Source organism: Rhipicephalus microplus, chromosome 2, assembly GCF_043290135.1.
Source record: "Rhipicephalus microplus isolate Deutch F79 chromosome 2, USDA_Rmic, whole genome shotgun sequence".
In the NCBI taxonomy this organism is placed as follows: Eukaryota; Metazoa; Arthropoda; class Arachnida; order Ixodida; family Ixodidae; genus Rhipicephalus; species Rhipicephalus microplus.
The window spans coordinates 124,186,488-124,208,149 of record NC_134701.1 but is presented as its reverse complement, the minus strand read 5'-3'; the positions used below and the strand labels follow the sequence as shown (position 1 = coordinate 124,208,149).

Here is a 21,662-nt window from a genome sequence, read left to right as displayed (position 1 = left end):
GGGTCATCAATAGTGTACTGGCTCAGCATAGACATTATGCTTGCGCTTACATTGACGATGTAGCGATATACTCCGAGAACTGGAACGAGCACCTGGAACATTTAGACAAGGGGCTTGTGTCCCTAGCGAAGACAGGGTTGACGCTCAGCTTAAGCAAATGTCGGTTTGCACAGCAAGAAGTAAAATTTTTGGGGCATATTGTGGGATCAGGCAAGCACGGGGCCGATCCAGAGAAAGTCAGGGCGATAAAGGAGATCCTGGCTCCCGAAACAAAGGGACAGCTTCGTAGTTTCTTAAGGCTAGCCATCTATTATAGGGACTACGTGCCCGAGTACTCCAAAGTCGTTATGCCTCTGACTAACCTAACTGGCCGACGTATTCCGCAGAAATTACCTTGGAATGCAGAGGCGCAGGAAGCTTTAAACAAGGTGAAAAACTGTCTAGTGCAGGCGTCGGCGTTGCAGGCACCAGACCCGCGGAAAGAATTTCTCCTCGCCACAGATGCACCCGATTACGCCATTGGTGCGTGCCTGGCACAGCAGAATCTGGTGGGCAAGAAGCGCCCTATCGCTTTTCTGAGCAAGAAGCTAAGCCCGGCTCAGACCCGATGGGCCACAATAGGAAAGGAAGCTTATGCAATCATTTGGGCACTGGGGAAGTTGGATGTTTGGCTGTTTGACGCTGAAATCAAGGTGATTACCGATCATAACCCACTCAAATTTCTGACTCTAACCACTCCGCAGAGCGCTAGGCTGACACGCTGGGCGTTGGCACTACAGAAGTATAACCTGTAAATTGAACACAAAAAGGGGTGTCTAAACGCTAATGCTGACGCAATGTCGCGGTTAGTGACTCCTAACGATGACGCGTAAAAGGGACGGCGAGTTAAGGGGAGTATATGCTTTGTTAGCGCGTGCGCGCGACGGAGTCAACGAGGTACGAGTGACAGTTGGTGCCTCACGTGTCGAGCCAGTGAACATGTGTGCATATGCGGTTGTGTTTGTGTCGCATGTCATAGATACAGTGCAACACAGTTGGAGGGGAGGTGTTGGGCTCGAACTTCGTGCGTTCCCCGAATACCTTATGTTACCCACCCCGCGGCCGGCGACCCCTCGCCAACAAGGAAGCAGGGCCACCGGAATGCGGGACGATGACTGTCTGCTGGCCACAAAGGACGCGACAGCTCCCGTGCCCCAAGGGGTTCAATTATGGCGCTTTACAGGAGACCAAGCCAGGCTGCAGGTGGCCGGTACACGTGGAAGGTACACGTGGAAGGTACACGTGGAAGGTACACGTGGAAGGTACACGTACGCGTCCGCCGGACAATCAGAATCAGCGGAGGCGACGGCATTGGCGCACGGGCCAATTGTATTGATGGCCTGTCAGCCCGGCATCGCGGGAACTTACTCGGAGGCGCTTTTCCACGACCTGGCAACGCCCATCGTCGATCATTCCGGGAACCAGTGTGAAAAAAAAACCTGAGCGACGGCGGAGAACCGATGAGTGGGCAAGAGGCGGTGGGTCTTTGAGGTTGTGGCGAGGAGAGACACATCCGTGCGTTCCGATTGGACTGTAAGAGTGGTGCGTTACGATTGGACTGTAAGAGTGGTTGAATGGGGAGGCAGGGGATAAAACCAGGGGTGCAGGGACAGTGAAAAAAAGAGAGAAAAAAAATGAATAAACGTCTCTATATCCAGATGATGTCGGAGCGGTCGTTTCCTCAAGGTGCCAGCAGATGAAAAGTTCTCGTCTTCAGCTTCCTTGGCGGCAGCAGCAAATGTCACGCAACAAGCGAGAGGCGAGTGGAAAGAACCAAAACGGAACGTAACTGATGCTCCTGGGGTTATTGGCTCACACCCATTTGGAGGAGTCGTCCAAGAGTTCCTCCCGCAGTCAGTCGTTCGCCTAGCCAACTTTGGCTTACCCTGTGCGACACTAGCAGTGAATCACTGCATAGCTATAAAATAGTTGTACAATCTAAGAATGGGGTGCTTGGGAAATGATGAACTTGGGATGTTTAATTGCACGCTACAAAGAAAAAAAGGACATTTAGGATACCTTGCCCTGTCTGGAAAATGGGGGCATGCAGAGCCTGGCCCGTGCATTCATGATATATGATGTTTATTTACTTATTTATTTATTTCGCATTGCGCAACGCCCACTCCGAACTTTTCACTTCTTCCTTGCCGGAAACTGGACCTGGATTCACGTGCTTAGCAGCGCAACCCTTCAGCTTCTATAATCAAAATGAAGGTGGTACGTTCATGACAAGACAGCAATAAAACATGGCAACGGGAAATGGCGAGATATAGAGTTATTAAAAAAAAGCGCAAAAGCGGCACTGTGATAGGACTGCACAACTCAGCCGCTGACTTGCAGCAGGATTTTAATGCGCGAACTCGAAATATATAGGCAGAAGAACACTACACAACAGAACACACGTGATAAACATAATAGTAAGGATGACTAGACGTTACTGGCTGTTAAAGCTTGTAATCCAGAATATATGTGAATTCCTTGTCAAGCAACTCGATGAAGGGAACGGTGAACTGATGCAAGAAGAACCCCGCTTGATAATCGCGATTGCTTCAATAATCTCACACGTGCGCTGGTCCCGCTGGTCCGCATGCTTTCTGATAAGGGTGACTTGATTAAAATTCGGTGTGCAATTACTTGACAGTAACTTAACAAGAAAATCAGATATCTGCACGATTGAAACCTTCAACAGCCTGCAACGTCTAGTCACCCTTCGTATAGTACTTATCGCATGTCATCGCTTTTCTTCTTCTGCCTATATGCTGTTACGAGGTCGCCACCCTGATGATGGAAGAGACAGCTTGTATAAAATGAAACAATTTCTTCGGCCTTACTTGTGGCCGGTAAACAGAAAGACAGATTGAAGCGACCCACTGGCGCTGATAGCGGTGATCAGTGCGTCGACCGTCGATCAACTGATCATCGTTCAGACGCACCGTCTTTTATACGTCACACGTCGAACTTTGCAGCTTTATCACCGATGGTCGTGCAAGTTGTAGAGTAATCTTAAGTGTTCGCGTTCTGCGGGCAATCTTGACAAAATAGACCCTTTTCAAATTTCAAACGCAAGCGGCGTCCGTGTGAGCTGCAGGGAGCACTCATCGGCGTCACTGGTACACACAGTCCGCCAGCTTGCACGAGTGAACAAGATAAGGAGGAAAAGCCATGTTGCCAGAGTGATTTTTAAAGGGTCTAATATATACTACAAACGAGTAACTTCTCGAATTCGGAGGCGTCACATGCACCGAGTATTGCTCACAGTGTTTCGGAGTTCAAACCGAGCTCATCACAACAGCACGCGTGGAAATGGTTCGCGTTCGCTCTACAAAATCTTGTTGGAAGTCAGCGCTTGTGCTATGCGGTCCCATCAGGTTTTGCGCTGTTCGAAATAACTATGTGTATGTCGCTTAACCACTCTGATGACCAGAAACGTTGATATAGATGAGATGATCATATCAGAAACGGCTGATAGCCAAGCCCATGATCGAGAGAACACGAACTATCGGAAAATGCTGCATACAAAAAAATCAATACCTTATTTGATCTCTAAACAAACGCTTAACCTGCGCACATGCTGCGCTTTTGTCTCTCAAAATTTGAAAAAGAGAAGGAGAGGATAAACACGCACACAGGTGATGCGCTTGGTGTGTGCGGGAGTTTGTATATTCTTGCGTATTGTCTTACCGCGATTTAAACTTACCTACGGAATCTGTGAACCGCATAGCGGAGCTATGAACAGTGTTAGATTAAGGTGTGAGGCCAAGTATTGATTTTTTTTAAACGATAATGATTCAAGATTATAAGCCTACAATATAAAACACATCTTTTTAAGCACAAACGAGCGTTCTAAAAATCATGTAGCGAAGCAAGGGAAATGCTGGGTGGTAAATAGAAACATCCAACCAACAAATTTTCCCGGCGTTCTATGCCGATTCCGAACGAGATTGATTCTTCGAAAATTTTCAGGTCTTTTCGTCTAATGGATTTCAGTGAACTGTTATTGGCAATCAGCCCGACACCGCCCTTCAGTTTGGTTGCACTCAAGTCTCGGTCACTGCTGAAGGTGGTGAAGGTCGAGGAAAAATGTCAAAAGACGGAGTTTCAGGTGGAGCCAGGCTTCGTAAATACCGATAAAAGGACAAGAAGACGAAATAACGTTAGCGAGAAACTCTTTTGTCTCTGTACGCAGACCATAAGCATTCTGGTAGAAAATGTCTACGTTTCCCGTTATTTTCAACATCAACCACTAGCTAGGAGGGATGAATCAAGTTATTGTGTAGCATGTCACGAGAATGCTTGAAGAAGCATCCCAGAAGCCACGTCGCAGAGTCGTTCAGGCGCTGCAATGTTTTCTCGTCTATCACGATGTAGAAAGAATAGGTTTGAAATAGGCACGAGCACAAACCATGAAAAAGCAGCTCATCTTGGTGCCATGATTTGTGGGGTTTAACGTCTTAAAACCACCATATGATTATGAGAGACACCGTAGTGGAGGGCTCCGGAAATTTTGACCACCCGGGGTTCTTTAACGTGCACCCAAATCTGAGAACACGGGCCTACGACATTTCCGCCTCCATTGGAAATGCAGCCACCGCAGCCGGAAATCGAACCCGCGACCTGCGGGTCAGCAGCCGAGTACCTTAGCCACTAGACCACCGCGGCGGGGTGCATCATCTTGGTGCCAGGTCACCAGGGAGTAGCTGGAAACGAGCTAGTACACAACTCAGCCCAAGCATTCCTTCCCTGGGCTCTGTCTGCCGACCCCTCAGACCAAGACATTTAACCAGGAATACCGGCTACAACATACCCATGAATTTTATTTATTTATTTGTTTGTTTATTTATTTATTTATTTATTTATTTATTTATTTATTTATTTATTTATTTATTTATTTATTTATTTACAGATACTGCAGGTCCTTCTCGGGCCCATGCAGGAGTGAAAACAAAGAAATACATTGACAGAAATGCGACATACAACTTGACAATACATCAGTGTTGCTTGACGTATTTTAAAACGTACAACACACATAAGATATTGCCGCATGTTGTTAGGCACCTACCGAAGTCTTGCGCCGCTTTCTGCTCTTATGAATTCTGCCACACCAACTGACAAGCCAAACGCGCCAAGCTAAACGCGCCATGCAACGCTGGCTGCACGTGTCACCACACCACATGCTAGAAAAAGAACGCTGGCGGTTTTTCGAGGAGCAGCTCGAGGCGAGACGCAAGAGAAGAAGTTGACGAGGTTTTGATTAGCGAGCTGACAACCTTTGTGTATATAGTTGACGGGCACAAGTTCGCCATTAATAAATAGCTGTTTTAGCTTCCGGCGCTGTATTTGTTCGTTACGAACTGGTGGGGATGCTGCGTATGATTCCAAGCCCATCTCAGTATAGGGAACATAGCCCAGAACCCCGAAGGTTGGAGCCAGCGCTGTGGACTTCCGTACACCAACGCACGAGTTGTCGCCTACGAGGTGAGCAGCCCGAGTTTGGTGCCCTCTTCGATTCTTCGAGACCAGTGGAAGACGTAAATTCCGGAGCTCCTGCAATGGCTACACAAGCGACTTCATTTCCATCTCATATCGTCTTGGACCTGCCCCGCATACCAGAGGTATTTCACGGTGATATTTTCGAGGATTCCGAGGGCTGGCTCGACGGTTTCGAACGCGTTGCCAAACTGAACGGTTGGAACGAAGACAGAAAAATACGCTACGTCTACGTGGCACTGCAAAATTCGGCGCGTACGTGGTTCGAAAACCACGAAGCTTCCCTATTGTCGTGGGACGACTCTCGAAGAGCGTTTCTTGCTACGTAACCAAACACGGACCGCACATAAAAAGCAGAGGCCGCTCTTCAGACGCGAAACCAACGTAACAACGAGAGCGTCGCCATGTACATTGAAGACATGTCCCGACTGTTCCGCCGGGCCGACCCGAACATGGCTGAGGAAAAGAAGTTGCGGCACCTGATGCGTGGAGTGAAGGATGAGCTTTTTGCAGGCATAGTGCGTAATCCACCCCGCTCTCTTGCCGAGTTCAGATCAGAGGCGACAAGAATAGAAAAGACCCTGCAGCAGCGCGTGCGCCAATACAACAGGGACGTAAGTGTCTCATCTGTTAACGCGGCGTCGACAACCCTCACGAGTAACATTGACCTCTTGCGTGAAGTGGTGAGGGCTGTCGTAAGGGAAGAACTTCAAAAAATACAAATTACTCAAGCTCATCCAGTGATGTCCTCACTTGCCGACGTTGTGCGCGAAGAAGTGCGGCAAGCGGTTCTTCAACCACAACCTCAGGTACTACAGCGCGCACAACCGGAGCCTCCGCTTCACTTGTCGTACGCGCAAGCTGCACGACAGAACCTCGGACGCAAGAATCGGACGGCTGTGACTGCTGTGATGCCTCCGACGTTTTCTCCGAGTACGCCGCTACCAATGCCGGAAGCAAGACCACGTAAGAGCGATGTATGGCGCACTGTAGACCGGCGGCCCCTTTGCTACCACTGCGGAGAAGCAGGTCGCCTTTACCAGGCGTGCCAGTATCGTTGAGCGGGACTGCGTGGTTTTCCAGTCAATGCATCATGCCCACGGAACGGTAAACGGCTCTACGAAATCGAAGAAGACTTGTCTTCACGCTATTCACCTCAAGACACGCAACAACGGGAGTCGCGTTCGACAGCACCGATGCGCTATCGGTCGCCGAGTCCTCGTCCGTCATCAAATCTCCGAAGATCACGTTCACCTAGCCCGCGGCTGGAAAACTAGAGCCAGCGACCTCTGGAGGTGAGGCCGCTGATACGCTGACAACTGAAGACCCTCCATTGTTAGCCCGACAGAGCGGTGGCAGTTGCGCAACGACGGACAAGTGCAGTAGTAGCGACTTTACCTCCGAGATATTAGTCACGATCGACGACGTAGAGGCCTTTGCGCTAATAGACACTGGTGCAGACTATTCCATTGTCAGTAATGCTCTCGCAAAGAAGCTTAAGAAGGTGATGACTGAATGGACCGGACCTCAGATACGTACCACTGGAGGGCACTTAGTTAGTCCCGTGGGGTTACGCACCGCAAGGATAGGAATAACAGGATTTGTGTATGTCGGCAGCTTTATTGTGCTTCCTGAGTGTTCCCGGGAACTGTTATAGGCATGGACTTTTTGCAAACAAACAATGCAGTCATCGACTTGCAAGAATCCCAGGTTTTGTTTTCTACGGAAAATTCCGTCACCTTCTGTCATGCGGAGAAACCAATCGTTCTACCTCTCCGCATTGTGGACGAAGATGTAACCGTGCCGCCACGTTCCAGTGTGACGGTTCTTGTGAGGAGTGAAGTTCTCCGTGACTGTGACGGATTAGCGGACGGAAACATCGGACTGCTACTAGAAAAAGGACTACGCGTGGCAAGAGACCTGGTGAGCCTTCGTGATGAATGTGCGTATGGCCTATTAACTAACTTTCGAAATGAACTTCAGCATGTTGCGAAGGGAACATCCGTAGCATCGCTGCATGAGTGCGTGCAAATCTCAGATGTTTGCACTTCTGATAAAGCTTCAGAGACAGCAGATAACGTACTCCAGTATGTAGACATTGACAGACAGCTCTCGTCATCTCCGAAGCAACAGATTGCTGACCTCATCAGAGAGTTTGCCGAGTGCTTCTCCACTTTGTCGAAAGTCGGACGTACTCCCGTCGCAAAGCACCGTATCATGGTCGAAGAACACGTGAGACATGTGCATCAGTGCCCATAACAAGTAGCACCAAAAGAAAGGGAAGCCATCAAGAACCAAACGCAGGAAATGCTCAACGATGATGTAATCCAGCCATCCAACAGTCCGTGGGCATCACCGGTAGTGCTAGTCAAAAAGAAGGACAACACTGCGGTTTCGCGTTGACTACAGAAAGCTGAACCAAGTCACAAAGCGTGACGTTTAGCCACTTCTACGGATCGATAATGCCTTGGATAAGTTACGCAATGATCAATTCTTTTCATCATTGAACTTGAAAAGTGCATATTGGCAGATCGAGGTGGACCAACGACATCGCGAGAAGACGGCGTTCATGACCCCAGACGGACTATACGAGTTCAAAGTGCTCCCTTTCGGTTTGTGCTCTGCTCCCGCTACCTTCCAGAGGATGGTGGACAGTATGCTCTCTGGACTCAAGTGGCCATCGTGTCCGTCTACCTTGACGATGTAGTGGTTTTTTCTTCTACCTTCGAGCAGCACATCCACCGACTGAGAATGGTACTGGATGCCATTCGCGTGGCAGCACTGACCATCAAACCTGAAAAGTGTCACTTTCGATTTCGTCAGCTTCGGTTCCTCGGGTACATAGTGCGGAAAGCGTCCGCCCAGACCCGGAAAAGATTGCAGCAGTTGAAAATTTTCCGAAACCGCAAGACAAAAAGGCCGTCAGACGATTCCTGGGACTATGTGCCAACTGCAGACGCTTTGTTGAAAACTTTGCTAAGGTCACTGAGCCTTTGACACGGCTAACGAAAGAAAGTGTAACATTCTCTTGGCGGGAAGAACAAGAAGCGGCTTTCTCAGAGTTGCGACGCCGTTTGCAGACTCCTCCAATTCTTGCCCATTTTGACAAAGAGGCCGATACAAACATACATACCGACGCGAGTAACGTTGGTCTCGGTGCCATCCTCGTTCAGTGGCAGAATGGAGAAGAAAAGGTCATTGTTTACGCGAGCCGCACTCTATCGAATGCTGAGTCCAATTACTCAGTGACAGAGAAAAAGTGACTCGCAGTTATATGATCCATCAGCAAGTTTCGCCCATACCTCTACGGCAGACCGTTTCGAGCAATCAGTGATCATCATTCGTTGTGTTGGCTGGCAAACATCAAGGACCCTTCAAGAAGACTTGCTAGATGGAGCCTGTGTCTGCAGGAACATGACATCACTGTGGTCTACAAGTCCGGTCTCAAGCACTATGACGCGGATTGCCTGTCTCGTGCACCTGTTGAGTCTCCATCATCTGACCAAGAACAAGACATCACATTTCTTGGAGTTCTGAATGTGTCGGAGATGGCTCGTCTTCAGCGAATGGACCCGGAACTACGCCCGCTTATCCAATACTTGGAGGGTCACCGAATTAAGGTACCACGAGTTTTCGTCCGTGGTTTGACATCCTATGTCCTCCGGAACGACGTCCTATACAAGCGCAACTTCGTAAACACCGGTGAGACGTTTCTGCTTCTTGCACCATCATCAATGCGAGCAGAAATCTTAGAAGCGTGTCATGACGACCCATCGGCTGGCCATATGGGTAGTACTCGCACTTTGGCCAGAATTCGCCGGAAGTATTATTGGCCAAAATTAAGGGATTCGGTGCACCATTATGTTAAGTCATGCCGGGATTGCCAGAGACGCAAAATACCACCATCGAAACCAGCGGGTCTGTTGCAACCAATATAGCCACCAAGAGGGCCATTTCAGCAAGTGGGAATGGATTTTCTTGGTCCATTTCCTCTCTCTTCATGGGGAAAGCGCTGGATTGTTGTAGCAACAGACTACATGACTCGATATGCTGAGACATCACCTCTCGCGAAAGGAACGGCGAACGAAGTAGACCAGTTTTTCTTCATTCAGATTGTACTACGACATGGCGCACCGCAGGTTGTCATTACAGACAAAGGAACAGCATTTACTGCCCGTTTGATGCAGTCTGTTATGAAGCACACCCCCACCGACTATAGAAGGACTACAGCATACCATCCGCAAACAAACGGATTAACCGAAAGGCTCAATAAAACTCTCGCCGACATGATCTCGATGTATGTGGACGTTAAGCACCAGACATGGGACAGTATTTTGCCTTATGCTACGATTGCGTACAATACCGCAGTACAAGAAACGACACACTTCACGCTATTTCAACTTGTTTATGGTCGGACGGTCACAACGACCTTAGACGCGATGTTACCTGTCAACGATTCGAATGAGAGTGACCCACACATCAGCGACTACATAGAAATGGCAAAAGAGGCATGGCAATCGGCAAGACATCGTATCACTTTGCAACAAAGCTTCGACGCAAGTCGCTATGATCTGAAGCGGAGAGATGTACAGTACGGAGACAAAGTGTGGGTGTGGACGCCTATACGTGCACCTGGCCTATCGGAAAAACTGATGCGGCGCTATTTCGGCCCTTACAAAGTACTTCGCTGGTTAGGCAGGCGAAGCTACGAATTCCTGAAGGGCAAGTGTGCTCAACCAGACGCAGGAATCGCCCAGAAGTCGTACATGTAGTTCGAATGAAACCGTACTACGAAAGGCACTGAACGAGACAACTGATAAATGTGCTCAAACATCAGATAAATACTCCTTTACAAAAGTGTTCGACGTCCGCGTACGCATTGGGACGATGCATTTCGGGAGGGGGACTAATGCCGCGTGTTGTTAGGCACCTACCGAAGTCTTGCGCCGCTTCCTGCTCTTATGAATCCTGCCACACTAACTGACAAGCCAAACGCGCCAAGCTAAACGCGCCATGCAACGCTGGCTGCACGTGTCACAACACCACGTGCTGTAAAAAGAACGCTGGTGGTTTTTCGAGGAGCAGCTCGAGGCGAGACGCAAGAGAAGAAGTTGACAAGGTTTTGACTAGCGAGCTGACAACCTTTGTGTATTTAGTTGACGGGCACAAGTTCGCCATTAATAAACAGCTGTTTTAGCTTCCGGCGCTGTATTTGTTCGTTACAGTATACTGCAACTATATCGCCTACGAAGAGGAACTTTGCTTCATCCCACTGAGGGGCTTGCTAAAGCCGAGTAGACCTGTCTGCGCAGGCTCCAAATCATGTCGCACAGGAGCCCGGTCATAATGACCAAAATAGACCCAGAACAATTCAGTGCAATACGTGTGAATTCTGTGACAGTAGCGCTGACCTGTTTCACATGGCTTGGTCCTGCCAGTCTAATAGAAGCATCACGCAAACAACGCAGCCAACTTGGGAGGGTGGGGGGAGCGTTTGTCGAGCCCAGCTCTCGAGGACCAGTGGACACTCGTGGAACGGGCACGTATTGCATTGCAATCCAACTGAGTCCGGGAGCAGGGTCCAGGCCAGTCCTCTCTTGAACTACATTGATGCGATTAATGTTTTATTTTTCATTTCTTTAGTTTGAAGGCGCCGGAAAGAGATGTGAGACAGATAAATTGCAGTAATGTGTTTTTATATCCGTAGCAGTAATGTCCGGACTCATCTTCGTAATAATAATAATAATAATAATAATAATAATAATAATAATAATAATAATAATAATAATAATATTAATAATAATAATAATAATAATAATAATAATAATAATAATAATAATAATGATAAAAAGCCACAGCATAGCTGCAAAGGCGAAGCAATGAACGCGGTAGCAACAAATTAGAAAGTTACGTGCAGAATAGAAAGCAGATCGAAACGTGCCCCGCGTTTCTCACGTCCAAATGATGCACGAAACGTACTCACAGGTACAGATGAACGCAGATAAGCGTCTCACTTGTTACTTCGCTGTGTGTGAAAAGCAGCCCTTTTCGCAAACGGAGGCTGTGCAACAATTCCAGTGACCTTTGTGTGCCTGGTAATTACAACAGAATTGTTCCGGTGAAAGTGAAAGGCCAGCCAACACGTACGATCTTCCCCACCATGAGATAAAAGCGCGCGACTGAGTCCACCCTCTCTTCTCAGCGGGGCTAAGTACGTGTGGGAAATGAGAGCGCGCGCCACCGCGTTGTGACGATGTGGCGACGCGCGCTCATTGCGCCATCTTGTTAGTAATGCTGAAAACGTGATAGTCCCCCCCCCCCGGTATGCCTGTCACCAGCGGTAAGCCGTAGATATAAATAGCTTCTTGCTTGAACGTTGAAGGGCGTGCTTTTTGGTGGCGCAGTGGTAACGCCTCGCACTCACTATTCAGAGGGCCCAAGTTCAATTCCGCGCGCCAAGGTCATTTTCTGGGGTTTTTTTCCTTCTCACGTTTTCATGTATATAGGTACGTATACATATACGGCGAGTTACGGCGACGCCGACGCTGGCGGCAAAATGCAGCCGAAAGTGTTCATATGATCGCTATCACAATAATAATAATAATAGTAATAATATTAATGATAATAACAATCAAGTATATGTGCAACTCCGCAGCTTCGGCGCATTGACTCCCACGTGGTCCTGGAGGCCTTCTTGCTGCTGGACGCTTTGCCGATACCGAGGACGTATTCGACCGCGAATGATTTCACGCACCTCGCACTGTACGCTGAGGTCGGTGGCACCTGCGGGGAGACGGCACCGGCGGGACCAGATGACGTCGCCCTCGCTGGGAGCACATTCCCGCTCGTCGAAGACTTAGAGGTGTGCACCATGTCTCCAAATTTTGGTAACGCTTGAATTCCTCAACATGCCTTCGGCATCTGCAAGTGACGCGTCATGATTTCTTTTTTAGGTGACCATTTTGAACAATTCTATTGCAAATGCGAAGCACTTCTCTGGCTCGCGAGTCGAGCCACTGTAACGTTACATTTCAAAGAGTCGGTCTCACTTTGTTGCAAAGGTTATTTCATACTGTAACGTCGCACTTCTGCTATCGATATTCCTGCGATCGCTCCACCTTGCACATGTTTGTTGCAACTCGTCAGGACATGTTTAGAGACGTAGCAGTCAAAGCAGCGAAACGGAACGTAAATAAACGATCACACTCTATTGCCACTACATGACCACACATTGCGTTGTGACGTCACGACCCGGTGTAAGCTTTCCAGCCACAACTGACTGCAAAATGCCGTTATAATAACAGGGTGTCCCCGAGGTGCCTGTGAGAAAAGCGTAATGATAAATAGAAAAGGATGAGGATGGAATCATTTCTTCTATACTTTCCAGATATCTTACTTCCATATAAAGGATAAAAGGTGTAAACATCGTCAGTATCTCTAGGAGACACCCTTTGCGTTAAGTGAAATACAGCACCTGCATAGTATGCGACAATTGAACGATAGCCATTTCGTTCTCAGTAATTTCAGTATTAACACAATAGCTTTAAGGAGCTCGTTTCGCGGAAATTGCGGTGTCGGCCTCCTTGGTTGTGAGCGAAATATCATGTCCGTCAGCGAAAAATGGGAAAAGATTCCAATAAAATAACTTATAAAAATATTCTGACTCGAGCGAAAATCTAAACCTGGTCATTGGCGTGGCATTCAGTTGCCCTCTTCTTCGAAACTGAATTGAAAAAAAGGGCAGATTTCACGTTCAGTGGGAATCGATGATATGCGAAGCACGAGTAAGAACGGTTCAGATGTCGCTTAAAATCAGAACAGCGTTACGAGGTGGAAGTAAATTAGGCCGCACACGACTTCCGTGTCATGATTGTCATGTTTGGATGTGTTGTTTACCTTTTTCATCAATTGACGTCACGTGATACCAAAATTTAGTGTATGTACAGCTAGCGAAACGCCCGCGAGCGCGCTATGAGCGTGGTATGTTGTCATGTTCTTACATGACACGCGTGTCAAGATTATCATGTTTCCACCAGTCATATATTTCGTCATCCATTGATGTTACGTAACACCGAATTTGGTATATGTGCAGCGCATCATGAAGGGCCCTATATACTCTAATGTAGCGTTGACGCACGCGCACGCTGGGCACAGTGACGCTACATTAGCGAAACGCTAGCACTCTATAGTCTGACGGCAAGCGCGACAAGCGTCCGTCGGCGCGGCCCGACGGCAACCGGCGCGAAATGCGACATGCTGTATTTTGTGGGACCCTCAAGTTGTGGGACCCTCAAGCTTCGCCTTTAAAGGAGCGCTGACATCAAATTTCAAGATCGAGATGTGCTCATCATTCGATCGCTTGATATCCATAGCCCTTCTTGGCCTAATTTGAACGGCATCTGTCGCGTCGAAGTTATTAGGAGCGAAGCTCCTTAAGGCGTGGGCTGTGCGTCCCCTGTATGTAGCCACCTCTCGTTCAGTTCTAAGTATTACGCTAGCCACCGCCCGATCTAAAGGGTACAGCCATATCCATCCGTCCATCCGTCCGTCCGTCCGTCCATCCATCCATCCATCCATCCATCCATCCGTCCATCCGTCCGTCCGTCCGTCCATCCATCCATCCGTCCATCCATCCATCCGTCCGTCCATCCATCCGTCCAACCGTCCGTCCGTCCAAAAGATGCAAGACGTTATAAACTAGACGGCGGTACGTGTAGTTGATTATGAAAGATGCGAGGTGTTATAAGATATGAATGATGCCACATATGGCGCGTGTCATCGTTCGATATAGTGCGGCGACGTACGCTAGGGGGAGCGTTGCAATAAAATCGAGTGGGCAAAATGTACGGAGGATTCATGGTTTACCAGGTTTACCTCCGGAGCTTCGCCCACTCATCATCATTCACTTCGTGGATATGGCGGCATTTTTTTTAGTTTGATGTCAAACAGCGTAGAAAAGCTAAGGAGAAAAAACGGGAAATAGACTGCCCTGTGACATCGACACTAGTGCTACGTGTTCGGTGTGATACATTGCACAAATACTATCCTGAGTGATGATGCCCTAGTAGCGATGACGTGAACGATCCGAGCGTTTTTACTGTAGCGCCGACTGGCACCGAAGCGCCGAAATCCACTCGCTCATCGCGTCTGATCTTCGTCGCACCGGTTCGAATTATTTCTTGAAATTATCAAGATAAAAACAACCTTTATTGGACAGCGAAAGAAAACAGCATGAATATTGGGCAGCATGTCGGGGAATCGTTGTGAGTTGCAGTCGTCTAGTTCGAAGCACAGAAAAACGCAATGAGGTTATCTTTTCATGTCACGTATGTGTTACACATAAATACGACCACAAGCTATCAAAAGTGAAACAGCGTGTAGCAAGATATCGCTAACAAGTAACACGCAGGTATCGTTGAATTTTAATTCATCTGTAGACTTGGCGTCCACGTAAAAGTGGTAATACCATGTTAATCGCGAGAGGCTGGATGGGTGGGGCCATCTGGAGGCGCAAAAAGGAACCTGACAAGCAGGAAACGTATTCTGTTTCTCCGCTGATGCTCATTCGCAATAGCTACATGCATTGACTCCTCTGTGTATACCTGAATGCTTTTCACGCCAAAACACACCAATATAGCTAACTGAGACACACGAGCGAACATGGCAGAAGCGTGCATCCTCGGGCACCTCTGCATTGCTGCTTGAAACGGCATCTATTTCAAAATCACTGTTCTGCAAAAGGTCAATCGAAGCAAAAAATAATTCGCGACATCGCGAATTGCGGAGATTCCAAGCTCCAGACTATCGTATTGAACCCGAGTCCACACTTTGTAGGGTGACGACAGCAATGCAGTTGACAAGGCATGACTGAATGTGTGCGCCTAGCACACGAAATGTTTGCGAAGCAGCTGAGCCTGATGTCACTCTTTTCTGTGGAGAAGTGGTCAGCTGAAGCGTGATCTGGAGGTGACCGCGAGGTAGCGCCACTGCTGGTGCACCCAGCGCTAAAAATGGCGGGATTGCCGGCCGTTTTGAAAAGTGCTAGATACCAGTGATGTAACTCAATAAAAGTGATAGTAATTCATCCCTCAGTTGCGTTTTAGGTCACGAATCGCTGCTACGAGGTCTATAGCTACTCGCTGACGCAAAAGTCTTGACATGAGTAAATTTTATGTCATTGCTTTTTTAAGAGTTGGGAATGCCTATTTTTTAGATAAACGAGAGGATTAGTTGTGTAAACAGACTATTATGAAATTTTAGAAGACCCGCTAACCGCGGGTTGGAACCCCCTCAAAAGACACGAAATTTTAATTGTTTATTTTATTTGCATCTTTCTCGATTTTTGGCTCACGCCAAGATGGCTGATTTTTCGCTCACAACCAACGACGCCAACGCCAGAATTTCTGTGAAACGAGCTCTTTAAAGGGTCACTCACCAGGCCCCATACGAAATTTTAGTTAGACCATAGAAGTTGTTGGGTGTCCGATACGGAATATTTTGCCACATTTTCTTTATCGGTTCATTACGAGCTGAGAAAACTTTTTTAGAACGGTGCGGAACGAGGATGAGTGGAGGCGAGCTTGAATCTCTTGCCGCTCCTCCGCGTAGCCTTCACAAGCCAAATCCTTTCCCTACTATACCCGGTTTCCGACCAAGAGATCACGTGCGCATGATGTACCCGAACAAGTCAAACCCCCGTGCACGCGAGCGGTGTTTTTTTTTCTTTAGGGGCGAAACTTCTTAAAGCGACCCCTGTTCGTCCCTCGTTGTAGTGCGTAACCAGTCTTACGTTTTGACCTGCAAGGTGGCGCCGGAGGAAGATTTCTCCTGTGCGTTGTTGAACAATCGAAAATTCGCAGCGTGCGCGTTAACTAAAAGCCGAACTCTCCTGCCTCTCATTCCCTATTAGCAGCCATTGGCATGTACATTCAGCATTATCTGACAAGAAAGGGTTGCCAGGTTATACTCGCTGGGCGTAACCTCCTTGGTTTTAGAAAGGTGTAGCGAGCGTTGGGCCGCGTTGCCATGAATACAGTGAACTAGCCTATACCATGAACTCGAGGTGGTTAGAGGTGGGAAGTAGACCCGAAGCGCAAGCCGTGAGAAAGTGTGCGTGTGCCACCTCTTGTTCAGTCTCTGAAATGTCCGCTGGATGGCAGTGCTTCTATATGGGGAATATATGATGAAAAGATGCGAGATGGTGGTACTTGGAGTGTTTACTTCATGAACGAACAGACACACAGACAGATGCATGGATGGATGCATGGATGGATGCACGGATAGATGGATGCATGGACGGACGCAGGGGCGGATGCATGGACGAACACAGGGACGGACGCACGGATGGACGTGTGGACGCACGAATATACACACGCACGGACGGGCGGATGGACGCACGGACGGTCACACAGACGCAGACGCATGGACGGACGGAAGCAAGAACGAATGGATGGACGCATGCTTTGCCCCACTCTCCATCATTCACCCCGTGGATATGCTGCCATTTTTTTTATCAGCGCTGTTTTGAGGTCTACTGCCTGTTTCTGCGGAATGGTTTGAAAACGCTGGCTTCGACGCGGTAGAATAGATTAGCACAATGAGTGCGCAAATGTGTAGGAGCGTTCCACGGCGCACGTCTGCTCCGTGCTCTGACCGCGGGGACACGAACGCACATTAGCCCCGCATCTCGTTGCAGTTCGCGGGAGAAAAACGGGAAAAGGACGCTTACATTCTCTTATTGCGTCTCATTATTTATCTAGAGTTTTATTGATATTTTCAAGCGAAAAATTACATAAACTACACATGCCGTGTTAAATAATTTTTGCCATGTCACGTGGTATAGTGCTGACAACGTCAGAGCAGAGTCGTCTCTACGTAGAGGACCAACGTTACTGCATTGCCGTGTACGTAGGGCCATTCATACGCGCACGTCATGCCCTCATTCTCTGGGCGCGCGCCCGCAAAAAGGAGGAGCAGCGTTCATCTTGAAATTTGACCCGTTTCCGCGGCGCGTAACGTTGCAAATGTCGGTAGACGTGATCATGAACGCCTCATCTACGCATTGCGCTTGTCAGCTCAAAATTGTCAAGCCTGGTGAGTGGCCCTTTAACGCTAAAAACTATACGAATGTCATGTGGCGGAATGGCTGTTAAGGCTGTTTCACATGCCGCGATTGCAGCAAAAGAAATCGTTCCGTTCGCTCCATTCGCGTTGTTCGCAATCGTCGCTAATGGCGGTTTCGTTTTACATGGACCGCGAACGGTCCGCGATTTTCGCTCTGCGACTGGAGCGGTGAGTTCTTGACACCATTCATTGTGACAGACACAAATGTAATGTATTAATATGTACATTATGGTATCATAATGTTACCGTGAACGGTAACGAAGGGCTTGCTTATTTCGTCATTCAGGAAAACTTTCCAGTCAGAATTCATTTTGCACAGCATCGGCAAATACGAAAACAAACACGTCGACTCAACCTCGTCGGCTTGGCCGGACTAGCCCTATTTCGACTGGTCTCGACCAAAAATAGCTCTCGCCGCTGCGATCGGAGCGAATATTTCCAACATGTTGGAAGCTTGCCGCGGACCGCTGCGGTGGGAGCGAACTGCCCTTTTTTTTCGCTGCGAGCGAATTCGCAGCCGGAAAATCGCTGCTTTTTGTGTCATGTGAAACGGTTAAATTAACACATGTAATATTGCATGCGAGAAATGTAGAATCGGGCCAGGTGTCAAGACATGTATACTGCCAACAAGTGGGTATTCAAGGCCCACTCATTACAAAAGCTCTAATATATTTATTCGTCGTCGTAAACAAAACATTTACAAAGTAAAAGTGCATAGCTTCGTGTGTTGCCTTTCGAATGCATAGTGAACCTTTCAATGATTCGCAAATAGAATAATTATGGCGTAGTAGGTCCACTCCACTACACTGTAATTAGCCCCGTATGCAATGTATACAATGCCTACTGTACTTGCAGTAGACATTGAAGGATACTTTGGACGGACTAATGTTACACGCAAGGTCAGTCGTTTCCTTACAGCATGATTGAGGCATGCATGCACGAAGAACTAAAAGTAAACCGACATTTGGGAAGGCGATGCGCACTAGGCCTAATTATGCTACTGCGTTGTACTCTTGAAGGCGAAGCTCACGGGTGCTCCTAGTGATTGTGCCCGCATGCTGTCTAATCTACTGAAATATTACAACAACGGCATTATTTTCGCAGGTGCTCACAAGATCGGTTGAAGCCCTGGACAAGATAGCGGCGTTCCAGCACGTCGACACTCTGTTGGTCGCACTCGCTCCTCCAGTCGCCTGGGCCAACGTTGATTCAAAACTTCAACAGCTCCTAGGAAACTGGCCGCGACTCGGAAAGCTTGCTTTAGAGTACTGCGGTGGTGTGCGGCTCTCGACCATCGCCGCGTTGTGTCCGAAAGTCAGAAGCCTTCGTCTCGCCTACTGCAAGTGGGACCCATCTGACTGCCCCGTGGAAGCCGGTGCGTTCCCAGAACTCGAAAGTATCGAACTATACATCCGCATGGCCGATGCCGTCTTCGACTCGCTCTTCTTGGCCACCTGTGGCAGGCTTCGCAAGGTGCAGTTATACAACGATCGAAGCTGCTGCCAGTTTCTGCACCTATGCGTTCGGAAACGCGCACATTTCCCATGTCTCGAAGAACTGCGGCTGTCCACGGACATCTCAGTGCGCGCAATGGCGCTCGAGCCAGAGTCGCTACACAACGTGTTGAGGGCGCTACCTGCACTGCGGCATCTAGCTACGGACAGCTACGACCTGAAGCTGTTTTTCGAGAACTACTACGTTCCGCGTGGCCGCGTGTTTTACTCGCGGGATGCTTGCGTCTTCTGTGCGGTTCATGGCACGAACGTACCAAGCCGCTTACAAGCGGCAAGCGCAGTAGCCAGCAACTTGATCGGTCACTCTGGTGACTTCTCGTGCAGCATTTGTTAAGCACACATTGTTAGCACTTCTCGCAACATGGCAAACTGCTATTTTCGTTCATTCTCTTGAGTTCCTGAAGGGCACACGCTGCAAACCATTTCACATACTTAAGGATAGATTTTTCAATAAATCACCCATCTTACACCTATTATTTCTGCCAAACTTATCCAAACGAGTGTAACTTATGCAATTAGACCTTTTGTACACCCATTTGTCATTTTCAGGTGTACTGGAGGCGTACGTTCGCAAATTACACCCAAGAGTGTTTCCTTTAATGTTACACCTATCATATATGTATATAGTTTAGAGCATCAATACATATAACATCTCAATGGATGCAATCAAACCGCATGCCAAAGCTGTGGTGAAAAGATCGATGTTTCGGCATTTGTTTTCATTTTTCGTTTAATTCGCCAAACATTGTGCTATGTATTATATTTATTATACTACCCCCTATTTACATTATTCAGAAGATTCTTCACATGTTCAACGACTTAATTCATGGGTTGACTTCTTGGGAGTCTTACTAAAAAATATTTTGCTGCCGCTCATGTCCATTCATCCCTAATTCTCACAGAGACATCGGTAAAAGAGATTATGGTGTGCTTAAACGTAACATGAAACGATTACACATGGTTTTCGACAGGCTATCGTGTGCGCTTTCTCCCTTGAAATCACACTAAGTTTTTCGTACTAGAGGTCCTGGTTTATTTAAAATGAGGTTCCACATATTTCCTCACCCTGAAGTATTTCGCATCAATACACAAGTCGCTGATTTATTCAGTGAGTTATGCTAAGATGATGAATATGGATCACTTCAAATTGACTGCAGCCTTCGCACGTGTCTTGCAGAGAGCTCTGTCTTGATATTTGGAATGGCCAGGGAAACATTTCTGGCCAGAGAGGTTGGAACTTCAATTAGCATTTACTAACTGAAGGAAAGGCATAGTTAGCGCCTGGTTTCTATGGCTTCATCAGCAAATGTGGTCTAGTCTCGTTGTCCTGCAACTCCTGGTGTAGAGAGAACGGACACGTTAAACAGACACGAACGGACACGTTACGTTAAACACGTAAAGACCAGTGTCGTTGTCATGAATCGCGGTTTCGGCGCATAGCGTACATTATGCTCCGATCGGTCTTCAGGAGTTTTTTTCAGCACACTAGTCGTATTGAGGCAGTGCAAAGCTATACAGCTAAGAACCGTTTCCTCGGCATGCTGTAGCCCTTTCGCCACTTTTCGAGTGGGCACCGAGGCAAGCGTCATCTTTCAAGAAGTAATCATCAAGCGTTAGCAGAGAACACCTATAAAGCGTTACCTTACGGCGTTTTTACTTTACGGCGTTACCTTACGGCGTACCCACCAGCATGTGAAGGCAGTGTATTTCAAGGGGGTGACTTCCCATTGCTAGGAAGGAACACGCTCAGCAAAGTTCGGGAAGTGACACTGAATGCGAGAAACGAGAAGTTCAGCGACGATACAAATCGGCTGGTAAAGTTCAGCCTTAAGCACTTGCGCTCGTTTCTGGCCTGGAAGAAAAATTCGCGGGTATGCATTTTCTCAGCTTCCCTTCGGGTGCTGGTAATGTCGCGCTTGCCCGGTATCTTACTCTGCGCGCGAAACGTCCTGCGTTTGTGATTGCGCCTCTACAGAAGGCTGGTAGGTTGTGTTGTGTTGTAGTGCCATACTTCAAATGTGTATGAAGGCGAAGGCGTTGATGCCAGCAGTGAAGTTCCAGCGACTCGCATGAGAATGCCCGAAAGAGACAACCGACAGGCACGGATGGTGCACAGTACAGCGTAAGTAAACTTGTGTTGCATGCGCTGGCAGTTCTCGTCGGAGCTCACGCGTTCTGAGAAATTGATTACGGTGCACTATGCTCTGAAGGAGACTGGAGCTTATTTCATATCTCTAGTGAACCGATCACTCGAGATTTTGTATGGTACGAGGTTGCTCCTTTTAGCACCGGCGTGAGTGCTGACCGGCAACTGAAGTTCGGGTTAATTAACTAAAGCAAGCTATTCAGTTCGAACACGGTTGAGTGGCGAAGTAGCGCGAGATATCAGTTCGGTCTGACCAACTCGTTGACGGCTGAGTGACCATTGACAAACCTGGACGCGGTGGCTCCGGCTTTAGGAGTGGACACGGGCTGGCTCTTGTGGTCTAACATTGGTCA

The 21,662-nt window shown here is 48.1% G+C and overlaps 1 protein-coding gene across 1 annotated transcript in view; it reads left to right on the top strand.

Annotated features, from left to right (window-relative positions):
• The window catches only part of LOC142785977 (uncharacterized), a 71,763-nt gene extending 52,245 nt beyond the window's left edge, over positions 1-19,518 (top strand). The window contains exons 3-4 of the mRNA XM_075883908.1: positions 12,182-12,388; positions 18,754-19,518. Of these exons, the coding sequence (XP_075740023.1) occupies positions 12,182-12,388; positions 18,754-19,497 (951 nt within the window). The 3' untranslated portion in view covers positions 19,498-19,518. The remainder of the gene's footprint in view (positions 1-12,181; positions 12,389-18,753) is intronic.
• Positions 19,519-21,662: the final 2,144 nt, after the last annotated feature.